The sequence below is a fragment of the Heliangelus exortis genome, chromosome 1, assembly GCF_036169615.1.
Source record: "Heliangelus exortis chromosome 1, bHelExo1.hap1, whole genome shotgun sequence".
NCBI classification, from domain to species: Eukaryota; Metazoa; Chordata; class Aves; order Apodiformes; family Trochilidae; genus Heliangelus; species Heliangelus exortis.
The window spans coordinates 99,693,094-99,707,474 of record NC_092422.1 but is presented as its reverse complement, the minus strand read 5'-3'; the positions used below and the strand labels follow the sequence as shown (position 1 = coordinate 99,707,474).

Here is a 14,381-nt window from a genome sequence, read left to right as displayed (position 1 = left end):
AGTGCAGATTGCAGACAAGCCTTGAGGCTTCGACGGTGCCCAGGGAAAACAGCTGGCTTTGATTTGGCACCGTCTGCCTACCTGCCTGATCTATTTATGGTACCTCAAGCTGAATAACTTTGTGGCTCTATTTACCAGTGAAGAAAGGCTGCTTCTCTGCTGGCAGCCTGCCATTCAGTAACTAGCTCTGCTCTTCTCCTCCGAGATTCGCAGGCTTTGTCTGGATAGAAAAGTTGTAAAAGGACAACTGCCGCTTAGGGAACATCCAGAAAGCAACTGACCTTCACCATATCCCAGTCTGGTGCAGTTGACAAGTTCTTTTTCAGTCCCTAAAGAGATTGCTTCTGTTTGTTTTGCGGGGGAAATGTTACAGTGGCATTTGCTCGCACTTCCACTCAATAGGCATAAAGTACACTACAACACTAGCTCCATTTTGCAAGTTCTAACAACTTCCTTCCTCTTATTTCTAGGGTTTTCCCCGAGAATCAGAAATTTTCATGGCATTTCAAACTACAGACAGAGATGCAAATGCTTCATTCTCTTGTGACACAGGCTAAAACCAGCTACATTGCTATTACAGGTGACTAGCATTATTTTTCAGCAGGAATTTAGAACCTCAGTGGTTTTTAAAATGCTAGAAAAATTAACATCTTTTGCTACCCTGAAAAGACAATCCTCTGAACTGCACAAAAGTCGTGAGTAGGTGAGTATAAATGACCTACTCCAGACGTATATAATCTAGATTTACCAACCTGTAGTGTTTAAAAAGCACCTACTAATGTTTAAGGCCTTCACACTTTTGATATGATTTTGCTATTTCTTCTTCCACTCTACTGCTTTGGAACATTACTGAAATGTTGTTGAACAAAGTTGGTTTTTATGTCATCAAGGAATAAATTATTATTATGTTCTCATTTCCCAGACCTTAGGTGTCCCCTTCAAACATTTACCATGTCTGCTTTGCTATATCAAACTGGTAAGCCCTAGTTAATTCATCAAGGTGGGCTTGAAGCATTGGCTGCATCTCCTCTCGTGGAGAAGGTGTGAGGGTTGCAGTTGACTGTTGCCCAAAAGAGATTGCAGGTGATGAAGCTACTCCTCGGACAGGAGGTGTGGGAACACGGTCGTCATCTTCTTCAAGCTCATCCTCCATGCCCTGATGTAGGTAGGTTTGAACTGGCAAAGGTGGGCACCAACCATCACTGTCATATCTAAAATAAAAAAACAAGTGAGCTTAGTATATCTCAAATCTCATCTCTAATGTGAAGTAGAGTGTATGCCACAGTTTGAACACAGTGTGAGCTGTAACATTTAATGAAAATAGGGTCATAATTGCTCAAATTCTCCTTACTGAGTTTAATTTTCCCCACAACTGCTAAGCAACTTGAACAAGACTTGCAACAAAAAAAATTAGTGATCCATGATAACATTTGTTTATGGTGATTATGTAGTATTACACCACAATCAACAACAAAAATGAGCTAATTCACTTCCTGGATCATTAACCTAGGAGAATGTGTTGAAGATTGACCTAGATATGAAAACAGCAGCATCCTTAAAAGGCAGAGTGAGCTTTACATAGTTGCACTTACGCACTTCCTTACTCTCATCCTCTCCTTTATTTGTCTATAAATTTACTATTTGTTTTTATTTTGTTGTTAAATAAAAAGCTACACTTGAATTCTGATTTTACCACACTGCATATAGGTATCTACTACTGATGTGCAATTCATTTATGTCACAGCAGCACTGACCCTAAGCATATGCTATGTCACAGCATGAGCAGATAAAATACATTAGCACATATGTTGACAGCTCTGCCAGCACCCCACCTTTAAACTTATATCTACTGGATCTTAGCTGAGAAGTGCTAAATTTCTGAACATTTTCAACACACCTGCCTCAAGTAAATGAAAAGATTAATATCTACCAATATTGTTCAATATCAGATTCTTCTCTCTTCACATGTAAAAGATGTTTCAATAGGTTTTTGCAGTTCAATTTTTAGTCTTGTTTTAAAGGTGTAAGAGGCAATAATACAGCTGATCAAGGCTAGAAGCAGAACCTTAATATTCAACTACCATTTCTTATGTAAGCTTTGCCAATAACACAATCCTTTTCTGTCTCTGTCCTCATTACAGGACTATTCAATTCAATGCTATATTACAGTATCATCTAAGGACCCTATCCTTTAGAGACACCAACATTAACCAGGACATGAAGACCTTACGGCTTTTGTCATTCCCCATGCATTACCTCCCCAGAGCAATTCCCTAATGTGAACACAGCTTCAGATGTGATCAGCTGATGATCACTAAAATCTCAACACTGTCAGCTCTTCCCATCTTCAAAACACCCAGTGGGTCTGCAGTTCCTTGAGGATCTGCACATGTTTCTTCTTAACTGTTAGTGTATTCCAAAATACCTCAGGACATGCAAGCTCTCTTCAAAAAGCAACCAAACAACGAAATGCTCTCACTACTCCTTCACTGTAAAACTATCTTAAACTCCAAGGGCCATTTCCCAAGCATAATCTAAGACATTTTATCTTATTTTCACCTTCAAGGACTGCTGACGAGGTACAGCCCTCTTTTTTCTGCAATGTAGGAAGGCAATGCACTGCGTGATACATTTCTCAAACCAGTTTAAAACCACTCCTCTAGGGCTCTGATTTGGAAGGAAGGAATTACCAGTTTCCCAGAGAAAAAATGACTGCCAATTTTCTCAAGTGTGAAGCTGGGATTATAAAAGGGCTGGAAACATTGAGACAAAGAAGTTTAAAAATCTGTATTATCAACAGAACATTTACTATTCTGTTTACAGAACATTTAGCCAAGGATTTCTAAAATGAACTAAAGTACTTTTTCTTTACTTAAAAGTCTGTAGTCTGTATTAAAAAATACAGGTTCTGGATAGCTAAAACAACCTGGCCTAACAATCCAAAAGTCTATGGAAGACTTATCTTGTAATTAAGGACAGTATCACTTTAAAACTACATCTCAATATAACCCTATATTGATACACAAAGATATGTTCATGTACAGATGTGCACATAAATGCTGCATGGTAACACATGGCATTGAAGAGCTTTTGAGTGAATGACCATTACCATTTTTGTAACAGAGATTTAAGAAAATGTTATATGATACATATTCGATTTCTTAGGAGAGAATTAAGATATGATTAGCTCTGATTTGTCTTTCCTTGCAATATTCACTCATGACATTGCCACCCAAATGTGAGGGGATCATCCTAACTCATATTGCTAGAAATGTACAGTGGAATAGCTCTGTCACTTTTACACTCTCAACTTAAGGAAGGCAAAAAGAAACAAGCATAGAGTTTGTAGAAAACCACAAAAAAGGGAAAGTTTCACATGAAAGAGCTTGCTAAGGAAATAACAGTATAAACAGACTTTCAGGACAGATTAAATAGGAATTTAAGACAACCAAAAAGCTAGCATATCATATAAAATAGCTGCATGGATTAATATGTTCACCTTTCACAGAATTACCGTGGTTGGAAAGGTTCAAGATAATCAAGGCCAAACGTTAATCAAACACTTCTAAGTCCACCAGTAAACCATGTCCCTAAGCACCACATCTACATGTCTTTTAAATACCTCCAGGGATGACGACTCCACCACTGCCCTGGGCAAACTACTCTTTTACCCCAGCCTCATTTTCTCAAGCCTAAACAATCCCAGCTCACTCAGCCACTCCTGGTAAGACAGACATAGGTTCCATACTCTCCATCAGCTTTGTTGCCCTTCTTTGGACACACTCTAGTGACTCAATGTCCTTCTTGTAGTGAGGGACCCAAAACTCCACACAGTACTCAAGATGAGGCCTCACCAGTGCTGAGTACAGGGGTAAGATCATCTCCCTGGTCCTGCTGACCACACTGTTCCTTATACAGGCCCGAAAGATATTGGCCCTCTTGGCCACCTGGGCACACTGCTGGCTCATGTTCAGCCAGTTGTCAATCAACACTTCAAGGCCCCTCTCTGCTGGGCACCTTTAAAGCTACTTCTCCCCAAGCCTGTAGCGTTGGTGGGGGTTGTTTTGGCTGAAGTGCAGGACCTGACGTTTGGGCATAGTGAAACTCACGCAACTGGCTTTGGCCCATTGATCGAGAATCCCATGTAGGGACTATCTACCCTCAGAGAGATTGACACTTCTACCCAGCTTAGTGTCACCTGCAAATTTACTAAGGGTGCACACTATCCCCTCATCTAGATCATTGATAAAGATGTTATACAGGAGTGGTGCCAGTACTGAGCCCTGGGGAACACGACTCATGACTGGACATCAACTGGATTGAAGTCTGTTGACCATAGATCTTTAGGTCTGGACATACAAGCAGTTTTTAACCCAACAAAGCATATGCCCATCCAAGCCAGCAGCCAACTTCTCTAGAATGCTGTGGGAAACTGTGTCAAATACCTCACTAAAATCAAGATAGACAATATCCACAACCCTTCCCTTATCCAATAGGCAGGTCACCGTACCACAGAAGGAGATTAGGTTTCCTTATGTGCCATGCGGTTCATGAAAATATGGAGGTGAATGCAAATCTCAGTTCTTCTGGGAATGACAGTAGGGAGAACTAAGAAAGTTTTTTTTTTCTCCCTTACCTATGATTACAATAGGCGACTTTTTTTTCACTTGTTTCTATTGTGGATTTTCTTTTATGATTTTTAAACCAATAGGCCACTGGTGTTAATTTTTTGTAAGCAAAATAAGGTGTCAAAGTTGCTTATCTTAGCTTATCTGGGATATGTATCCCAAATACACACTTGAATTCAAAAGTTATAGGAAGAAAAGCACAGAAAAATAAGTGCATTTAGATGCCAGCTTCCTTGTTTTATTGCTCTAACCATTCACCTTTTATATCACATAGTGAGAACTTTAATAAAGCCTTCAGTTTTCCTGACTTAGAGTTAATTTTCCAATTTTAATTCACAATATAATCACATCTCCATTCTAAAATTCAAACACATTGAAGTTGTCATACATAGTATCCATCAAAGCAAATAATCAAAACCAAAACAGTCTTAAAAATTTGCTTGGTTTTCTTTGTTTGTTTTTGGCTTGGGCTTTTTTACCCAATATGTCAAAATTAAAGACAACATAAAGAATGCAGCCTATGATTTATTCTATTTTAGCATGCTGAAAACCACGGAAACAAGGTCAATTCCTGAATAGAGAACTGCCATTACTATTGCATACATCTTCACAAAGTGTAGGCATTGCAGATTCATTGGGTGCAGCAAAGTTGGTGGCAAATTACTGTAATGCAAGACTGATACGTAAGTCTAATTTTTATTTATTTATTTGGCAAAATGCACATTAGAATGTTCCTTTACCACCACTACTAATGTGATGTTACAAAATCAGCAAAAAGTAATTCAAAATATAATCAAAGGAAAAACGAAGTCTAAATTGTTTGGAACCTGGAAGGCTGCTGACTATTTTATCCTTAAATAACTACTGTTGTCTTGGTGACCAACATCGCTCCTTCCAGTTAAATAACAAATACTTTATGCAACTGAGGAGTCAAGGTCTGTGTCACAAGGGATTTCTTTAGAAGGTATTTCCATTTACTTTTTATGCTATTTCATTGTTCTGAAAGAAAATGCAAGTTGTTTGCCTTCTACATGTAATTATTTTAGTGAAATGGCCACCTGGGTGCCTTAAAGATATAAACTGATAAGACAAATACTGTATGATGAAACCATCTTAAATTGATTTTAGCTTTTTATAACAGAATAAAGAACATAATATTTATGTGCATATTTGCCTTAAGATTTAAAGATCAGTTGGATTATTCATTTCCCCTTACATTGCTTTGAAATTCTACCACTAATACAGCCTTAATGGAGCTTCATTATAATAGGAACTCTACTAACTTACACAGTCATTGCTTATTTTAAGAGTTCAAGGAGTTGGTATAAACTCAAATATTAATATTTAATTCATCTAATTTTCTAATTTTTCTTAAAATAAATAACACCTGAAATATTTTTATTTAGTAAGGCTATTACAATCATCTGTAAAACATAAGTTTCATAATTAGAAAATATTAATTAAACCATGTTTTACACAGGTAGAAATTTGTCCCTGACAGAATGTTTCTCAAAAGCTTCAATAGAGCTGACCACAGTAAAATATTTTTCTATATACTCTGATTTTCTTCCAGAGTTTGATAACCTTGTATTTTATATAATTTCACTTCATAAAAAACTTTCCACGATTGTTCTCTGTGTAGGAAATGACTCTTTCCTCTCATTTAATGCATTTTTGTCCATGATTTTGTGTCCTTGAAAACAAGTTTAAGATATCAAAAAGTAAGTGTAAAGTTCCAGAAACCCACGAGTTTATTAAATAATTTTGAAAAATGCCTGCAAATAGCTGCCTCCCACAACTGTGAAATGTCTTCCAAAAGCTGACGAGAAGATTGTTATCCCTGGCTGATCTTGTAAAATTTATCCAATTCAGCGTGGGTTTCTTTATTCTGTTGTCTTTAATATTTTTAAACACCAAATCAGTGAAAAAATACAAGGAGTCAGATTATGTCACTGTTACTCACTCTGAGTCCCACCATCTGCAAGCTGTCCCAACAGAATTCAATTAAGCTACATGTGAAACAAGATACCTCTCAGCATGAATAAGCAGAGAAGCCCTACAGGATGATGAAGCAAGGTCACTTTTATTTTCATCTTCAGTCACTATCAAGAAAAGGTATTCAAACATTCCTCCTGCACAGCCTTGAATAAGCCTATAGGATAAGGTGCTCTCATTTTTTTTTACCAAACAAAACAGAATAATATTGTCACTTAGCATAATAATAATAATAATAATAATAATAATAATAATAATAATAATAATAATAATAACAATAATTAAAAAGCCTAATTTCTGCAAACCACAGATTTTTCTTCAAAAGAAAAAAATTACCCTGCTTCTTGCTGATCTACTCCATAGTGTTCCAGCTCTGTGCCTGGAAGTGGCTGCACAGGAGGGGGTGGGAGGGGAACACTGGCCCAGTTTGAACCATTATTTTTCTGGGGCTTGGCAGTATTTTTGTTTTTCTTCTTTTTCCCTCCTTTTCCACCTGCAAATACAAAAAGAAAAAAAAAAAGTTAGATACAAAGGGGGGGGGGGAAACTAGCTATTTACATTTCTTTGAAATAATTCTGGTTCCAGATGGCATGTCCCCCCAAAAAGATATAAATATATCTCATCAGAATCAGCATCAACGTGCTAATGCTGTTACCAGGTTATAAATAATAATAGAATGGAATGGAAAAATATTCTGAATAATTGCTGAAAATCACTTCTTTTAAAAACTCCATATATTTGTACTACAGTAGTGCACAACCAGAGAATGACGTTTTGCTGCATCAGATATATATTTATTGATTTATTCATGTCTACTTTATGACTTCTTGAATTCATTGTTAGATAAAAATATGATAGAACATAGCAAATTATTTTAAATGTCAGAATCCAATGTGCTTATCCAATGTGATTATGTTTTCCATAATCTCTTTCTATGAAAAACAGAGGTTAAGGTTAAACTTGTCATTACACTCAATATCCTTCACCCAGAATGATGAGTGCAAGTTGTCAAAACAAAAAGGATTTTGTTGATAGGAATTTATTAAGTACCATTTTTTAAAAACATCAGGAGGTAATCTGTAATGCTTCAGGATTCCCTGTTTCACAGGATTCAAGTATGTTGTTCCACTGTGAAGAAGAGGTTCTGGTTTTGATGTGCAGCTCTAATAGAGCAGAAAAGCAGTGAGCAAGTCTGGCTCTTTCTTCCTTGCACCCACCCTTTAGATACTTGTAGACACTGATAAAGTCTCTCCTCAGCCTTCCCTTCTCTAGGCTAACAAGCCCCAGCTCTCTCAGCTTTTCCTCACAAGAGAAATGCTCCAATCTCCCAGTCATCTTTGTGGCCCTCTGCTGGACTCTTTCTATTAGTTCCCTGTCTCTCTTGAACAGTAGTATTGAAAGGCAGTATTCCAGCTGTGGCCTCACCAGGGCAGAGTAGAGGGAGAGAATGACCTCCCTCAACCTACTGGCCACACTCTTCTTCATGCAACCCAGGATTCCATTAGCCTTCTTGTCAATAAGGGCACCTGCTGGCTCATGGATAATTTGCTACTTAGCAGGACTCCCAGATCCTTCTCCTCAGCACTGCTTTCCAGCAGGTCCATCCCTAACCTATATTGGTGCTTGGGTTTCTTCCTCCCCAGGTGCAGGACCCTACACTTGCCCTTGTTGAACCTCATTAGGTTCTTCTCTACCCAGCTCTCCAGCCTGTTCAGGTTGTGCTGGATGGCAGCACAGCCCTCCATAGTGTCAGCCTCCCCTCCTTGTTTTGGATCATCAGCAAACATGCTGAGGATACACTCTGTCCTCTCGTCCAGGTCACTGATGAACACATTGAACAAGACCGGACCAAGTAGTGACCCTGGGGGACACTGCTGGTTACAGGCCTCAAACTCGACCCTGCTCCATTGATCAGCACCCTCTGAATTCTGTCCACCCAGCACCTCTCAATCCACCTCATCATCTACTGATCTAGCCTACACTTTCTGAGTTTCCTAATGAGGATGTTATGGGAGACAGTATCAAAAGCCTTGCTGGAGTCAAGTTGATCACAAGCTTTTTCAGTGGAGTACCCATACAGCAATCATTCATCCCTTGCCTGTTCATAATCCACAGTCTAATCCATCTTACCCACTTACGTCTCTTGCTGATTTATAAGGATCAGGAAAGAAAAAACCCCAACAAAACATATAAAAACGTTTTAATAGCAATAAATAAAAAAAAATCCAAAAAATTACTTGTAAGGCATAGTGGCATGGCGTGCACTGGCAGGCACCACACTCTTTGCCAGGGCTCTAGCTTTATGCATAGAGGCCTTTAGAAGAAGCTGCAATCCCAGCAAAAGAGACAAGTGTCTTATATGGGACTTTCTGTCTGAGAGACAGTGGCTGCCTTCTGTTATCTCCAAATGTCAGCTGCACCAAAACAGGAACACAAAGAGAGTGAAAAAGCAAGGTGATTCTGTGATTCTGAAGCAGCCAGACTTCTCTTTTCACCTTCTGTTGTGGCAGCTAGAGACAAGCAACAAGTCCAGCAACTAATCAGCCTGGCTGGCATCATATTGCAAACAAGATTTTGTTTTCCACTACTCAATTCCAAACCAGAGTTCTTTCTTCCTTGTCTTGGAATGTTTCTGGTAAGTCCAGCCAGCATCCTGTCATTCACTACGTGCAAACTGAGCTGATATTCTATTTATTAGGATGCAAGACAGGCTCTTTCTTCCCTCCTTCTGTAGCTGTGCAGAAAGGGAAGCATTCTTGAAAAGGGAAAGAATATTTTGATCAAAAGAAAAGTCACCCCTGTGATGCTGGCAGTGGAAGAACAAACACATGAAAGTTCTGGAGAGAAAAGAACTCTTTCAAAGCACAGGTATAGCAGAAAGCAGAGTTAAATATAGGGTCACAGAACAGTTCAAAGGAAGTATGTTAATTATAATTTGTGGGACATGGGGGATTTTTGAAAAGTCAGCAGAAATAGCAACCAACAAGAGCTAAGGCAGGAGGGATTGGTTTGCAAGGAAAGCACATGCATAAGAATGTGTGTGTGTGTCTCTGTGTATGTTGCAGGGGAATTTAAACAAGGAGTACTCAGAGAAGAGAAATACGGAGAACTTCAGCATTGAGATTAGTTGAGGTGGAGAGGGAGATTTTGTGTAGAATTTTGGTACTCTCAGGAGAACATTAAAATGGAGGTTGGATGTGTGGGGTGGTAGTATGGAGTCAATTGGATTTGGGCATATTGGAGAGAAAGGTCAAAGAAAACAGGTACTAAAAAGAGGAAAACAGAGAGATGAGGAACTGTTCAGATGAAGAAATAAAAGAAAGGACCTCCAAGGTCATTACTGGTATGAAAAGCAACCTACACAACACAGCTGGGCAGATTTCTGCCTCCATGGGCAAAGTTACTCCACTGTCAAACTAGTGGAACAGACAAATGCCTAATGCCTGGTCTGTGCTTGAAAACTGTTGCACAGAAGCCTTGTTTCCTCATGGCAATGATGCTTAATGTTTAAGTGTCTCCTCACACTGAAATTCAATTATATTGTTTAAATCCCTAGATGAATCAGATCCTGGAAAAAGAATTTGCCAGTCAGGCTGATGATCACAGCACTGACATAAGCTTGGAGCTGTGCAAAGTACAGCCACAACATTTCCCTGCCTCACAAAGCAGTTAAGTTTTTAGCTATTTTCCATTCCACAGTGGGATAGGATTTCTCATTATACTTATTTGAGAGAGATAGAAACTTAGTCAGAATGGTCAGTAGTACTTAAAGTACCAACCAAGGAAGTGAGAGAACAAGTCCCTGCTCACCCTGATAGGAACTAAGTAATCAAAGCTGATCTCTGACTCCAGTGATGCTCTCATTATTGGGCTATTTGAAGGTTTCCCCGAGTTTCTTATGTGTTACAGACATAATTACCCTGCATTAAAGACATAATTAGTGGGAAATGGTGAGCACAATACTGACTGTGAAGTCCAGTAGTCTGACACTCATCTGAGCATTGGGGCATCCAGGTGTGAGCTGCTTTGATCACAACAGGCATGCCCTGGCCATAGAAAGACTGGGTAACCTGGTTACTGCGTGTTGTCAAGAGATTTTCTTTCAAAGTGAGAAACACCACACAAAATATGCTTTACTTGAAAAATCCATTCAAAGTTCAGCTTTTGATCAATTGGCATTTTGCAATGGAACTTTGTATTTTTTGAGAAAGTTCTCAGGCAGCTGTAGCTGTCAACACCTCTGAAGTGTGATACTGCCCTCTAATAACTGGCACATACGTACCTCAGCATATCAATTTCTGCATTTTCAGTCAGAAAAGCAAGCTGACTTCCTAAGATACTTGCCAATACATCTCACATACAAGAAACAAGAGCCTTTCTTGAAATACTGTATGAATTTGGCTTCCATGATACTTCTCTGTCAACGCCATAAGCCTATTTTTGTATCCCATTCAAAACAACTAATACTGCCCATGAACACACACGAACACAAGACCTCCAAACACATTTGGCTGCTGGAGTTACAGGCCAATGATTAGAGGCTTCTGATCTCAACATTCAATTTGAACTGTCATTTAAACTGACAGAAAGAAGTTGGGGTTGATCTGTTACTATTATGATTCCTCCAGCTTATAGTGGAAATTCAAACAGCTATGAATTTGAAAATTCTCCCTCGTACTTCAGCTAAGTGAAATAGCAGACTTTGATTTTAATTACAGGGACTTAAGTTTTTGTCTTGAAAAAAAATATGTCATGGTTACACATAGCATAAGCGACAAGGAAGCCAAGACCACATGTACCTGAAATATTTTCTTCCAGTGAAAATGCATCATGTTTCCAATATAACATGCAGTACGCACATAAAATTTACATTCTGGTTGTATGCAGATTTGGCCCAATTTTTGAAACCCTAGTCAACTTGCAGAGACCTACCTCTATTTCTGAGCTACTTCACTGAAAAACAGTGTTTAGAAATGGCATGTGGGAGTAGGGAAACTGTTTGCTCAACAAAAGAATTCATCTTCTCAAGAAGTTCACTGTGGGGAAACCTACACACTGAAGATTGATGTGGAAATATATTTGTTTTACAACACAGCTTTGCTGTTGGGAAAAGGACATGACAAAGCAAGGTTGGCAATTGCACCAACAAGCACCAGCTGGGAGGATTCTCCAACTCTCTACCATGAGGTTTTGCAAAAGGCTTCTTTTTTTTTTTAGCAGAGGCCAACACAATGCTGTTTGTTGATGTTCCAGTGGGAAGGCACCCCCGTACCTATGCAAAAACTGCAGCTGGGAGGTGTTCCACCTTCCTGGTGAGCTGCTGACCGACAGACCCTCCGTCCCTCACCCACCCACAGTGGTGGAACCAACCTGAGAGGCTGCCACTCCTTTCAGAGCTGTTGTGGGAGCTGGTAGTGCTGAAATCCTGGGACTGGTTGTGTGGCAATCTATTAGCCAATCCCTCAGCCACCCGGTAGTCAGGGATGTAAAGCAAGGCTAAGGGTTAAAGGGCAAAGGTCACAGTGGCATTGTGTGATTAGTTGACAGCACAAGCACATGCAACACATGCAGTTAGCAAGTCAAAGGCAGATGCAGTGGGGCAGGAAGCTTTAGTTATTTTTTGTAAAATGTATACCTATCCTAGCCTAATGGAAGGCAGATGGCTTAGTGATGAGTGCAGGAGAAACAAGATTAAAAGCACAGAACAACATATTGTTTGTGTGATTGTGTGATGTTCAGTTTGCATGCAAGGTATGTAGGCATTAGTTACAGTAAATGTGAACAGTTGCTCACATACCAGAAAGGTTTTTCTAATTCATGCATAGATTATAGAGAACAAAGCCACAGGCTCTGGAAAATGAGAGATGAAATTACCATTGTTGCCTTTGCCTTGGTCTGGGAGAGAGTAACCGAAGCCCATCAGGTCATTTTTTTGCTGAATTGAGCTTTTCCACTGAGGATCAGGTAAGTCGACAGCCAACTCATGGATGCTGTTGGAATGCAGTATCTGGGTGGTGGCATATGGTGTAGCTTGAGTTATTTGGCTGGAACTGTTGTAAGTAGTTTTGGTGGTGAAGTCAATGCTGCTGTAAATGGCTCCATCAGAAAGCATGGTAGCAGTTTTATCTCCTTGCCCTGGCACTGGTGGCAGCACATCTGTGATGAACATAGGGGAATGAAACAAATCATTGATGCACAGGAAGTCAGAAAGTATCAGGGTTTAAGATGAAAAATAAATGTGTCATTTTGCACTTTTGCATTTCAGCTGAGGCAGGTCCATGAGCCAATGAAGGGAAGATGATGTACAACCATCACCAAGCTATCAGCATCTGTGACAGGCCCACCACTTGTCCTTCACGTCTCAGTGCCTAAAACCATCTTTTTTTTCCCCATACCTTCAACTGTGAAAGTGAAGTTTGGAATATTTCTCTACTGAAGAATGTTCTCAGTTGTTCACATTATGTCAGAACCAATGAAACTGTCTGGGCTTCAGGGAAATGATGAAAAGAGTAAATCTACAAATCATAGAAGAAAATTTCCCAGAAAGTATTTAGCAAAACTGTCCTGCTAGAGCTATCAAAGTAATTTTTTAAGGGCTTCACCTTGATTTCCTTGAAGTTTTTATGCATCAGCTTATCTAATTTTCTTTCTGACATTAGCTAGCATATTTCTCCTTTTCAACGAAAGAAAAACCTGGCAAAATCTGTTATTCTGAAGGTGTTTAAGTGATCAGTCTCTTAAAATGGCAAAACAGTGTTGATAATGGAGAACAACTTGTTCAAATATGCCAGCACATTTACCTGAAAAACAGTACAGCATACTTAACTAAATATGTGTTGACTCTTCTACATCTTTTTAATCCTATCACATACTGCAATTTGTAACTTTAATCAGTTAGATTGGCAATTTCTCTTCTTACTAAACATTTCAGCTACCTTTGCTGGTGGAATACTAGATTTAGTTGCTGAGACTACTGAAGTGTGAAGAATATAATGATGACTGGCACAATGTCCCAAAGAGAACCACAAATGAGCAGATAACACTTCTCCTTCTCTCTCAGAGGTCAACATATCAAATAGTACTATTTTTACAACTTTTTAGACTCTGAAAAGTTGAATCCATCCTGGGATTTACTTGTTAGAAAACTGCATAATCTATGTCTTTTGCTTTATGTAGCAGGATGACAAGTATGGATTTCAACTGTTAAACTGCTTGAGATAATGCACACTCCTATGGCGAGGATGTTCAGATCCCATGCTATGTATTACAGACATTTTTATAGGCCTTAAGCTCCGAAGAGAAAGGGTGATTATTGCACCTTGTCTTGGGTTAGTGCAGTGGCAATTTGGAAGCAGGAAGGCCACAGGGGTGGCTCCTGTGAGAAGCTGCTGGAAGCTCCCCTGCTTCCAATTCTAGCCCTGCCTCTGGCCAAAGCCAAGCAGATATGGGAAGCTGGATGCACCTCTGCGAGTAACATATTCAAGAAAGAGAAAATGAAACTGCAAAAATATAAGAAAGGACCTGCAGAGCAGAGGATAGTAGAAGGTGAGAGAGTCATGCCAGAGAAAAGACACCAAGGTCAGTGAAGAAGAAGGAAAGGTGCCCAAGCAGAGATTTTCCCCCAGCCTGTGGTGAGATGGCAGCTGTGCCCCTGCAGCCTATGGAGAAGCACAGTGGGGCAGTCTTTGAAGAACCACAGTGGAGTAAATGTGGATTTGCAGCCCTGAAATGTCACAGGTGGGCAGATGTGAAGCAGCA

At 39.5% G+C, this 14,381-nt stretch overlaps 1 protein-coding gene across 17 annotated transcripts in view; it reads right to left on the bottom strand.

The window, feature by feature from the left end:
* Positions 1-14,381, bottom strand: part of ROBO2 (roundabout guidance receptor 2) — a 456,391-nt gene that overhangs the window by 29,705 nt on the left and 412,305 nt on the right. For 10 of the 17 annotated variants that reach the window (XM_071755874.1, XM_071755885.1, XM_071755823.1 and 7 more), the window contains 4 exons: positions 12,498-12,779; positions 11,994-12,119; positions 6,960-7,116; positions 951-1,211 (listed from right to left, as the gene is read on the bottom strand). In XM_071755874.1, the coding sequence (XP_071611975.1) occupies positions 951-1,211; positions 6,960-7,116; positions 11,994-12,119; positions 12,498-12,779 (826 nt within the window). The remainder of the gene's footprint in view (positions 1-950; positions 1,212-6,959; positions 7,117-11,993; positions 12,120-12,497; positions 12,780-14,381) is intronic. The other 7 variants (XM_071755794.1, XM_071755832.1, XM_071755838.1 and 4 more) reach the window with 1 other exon arrangement.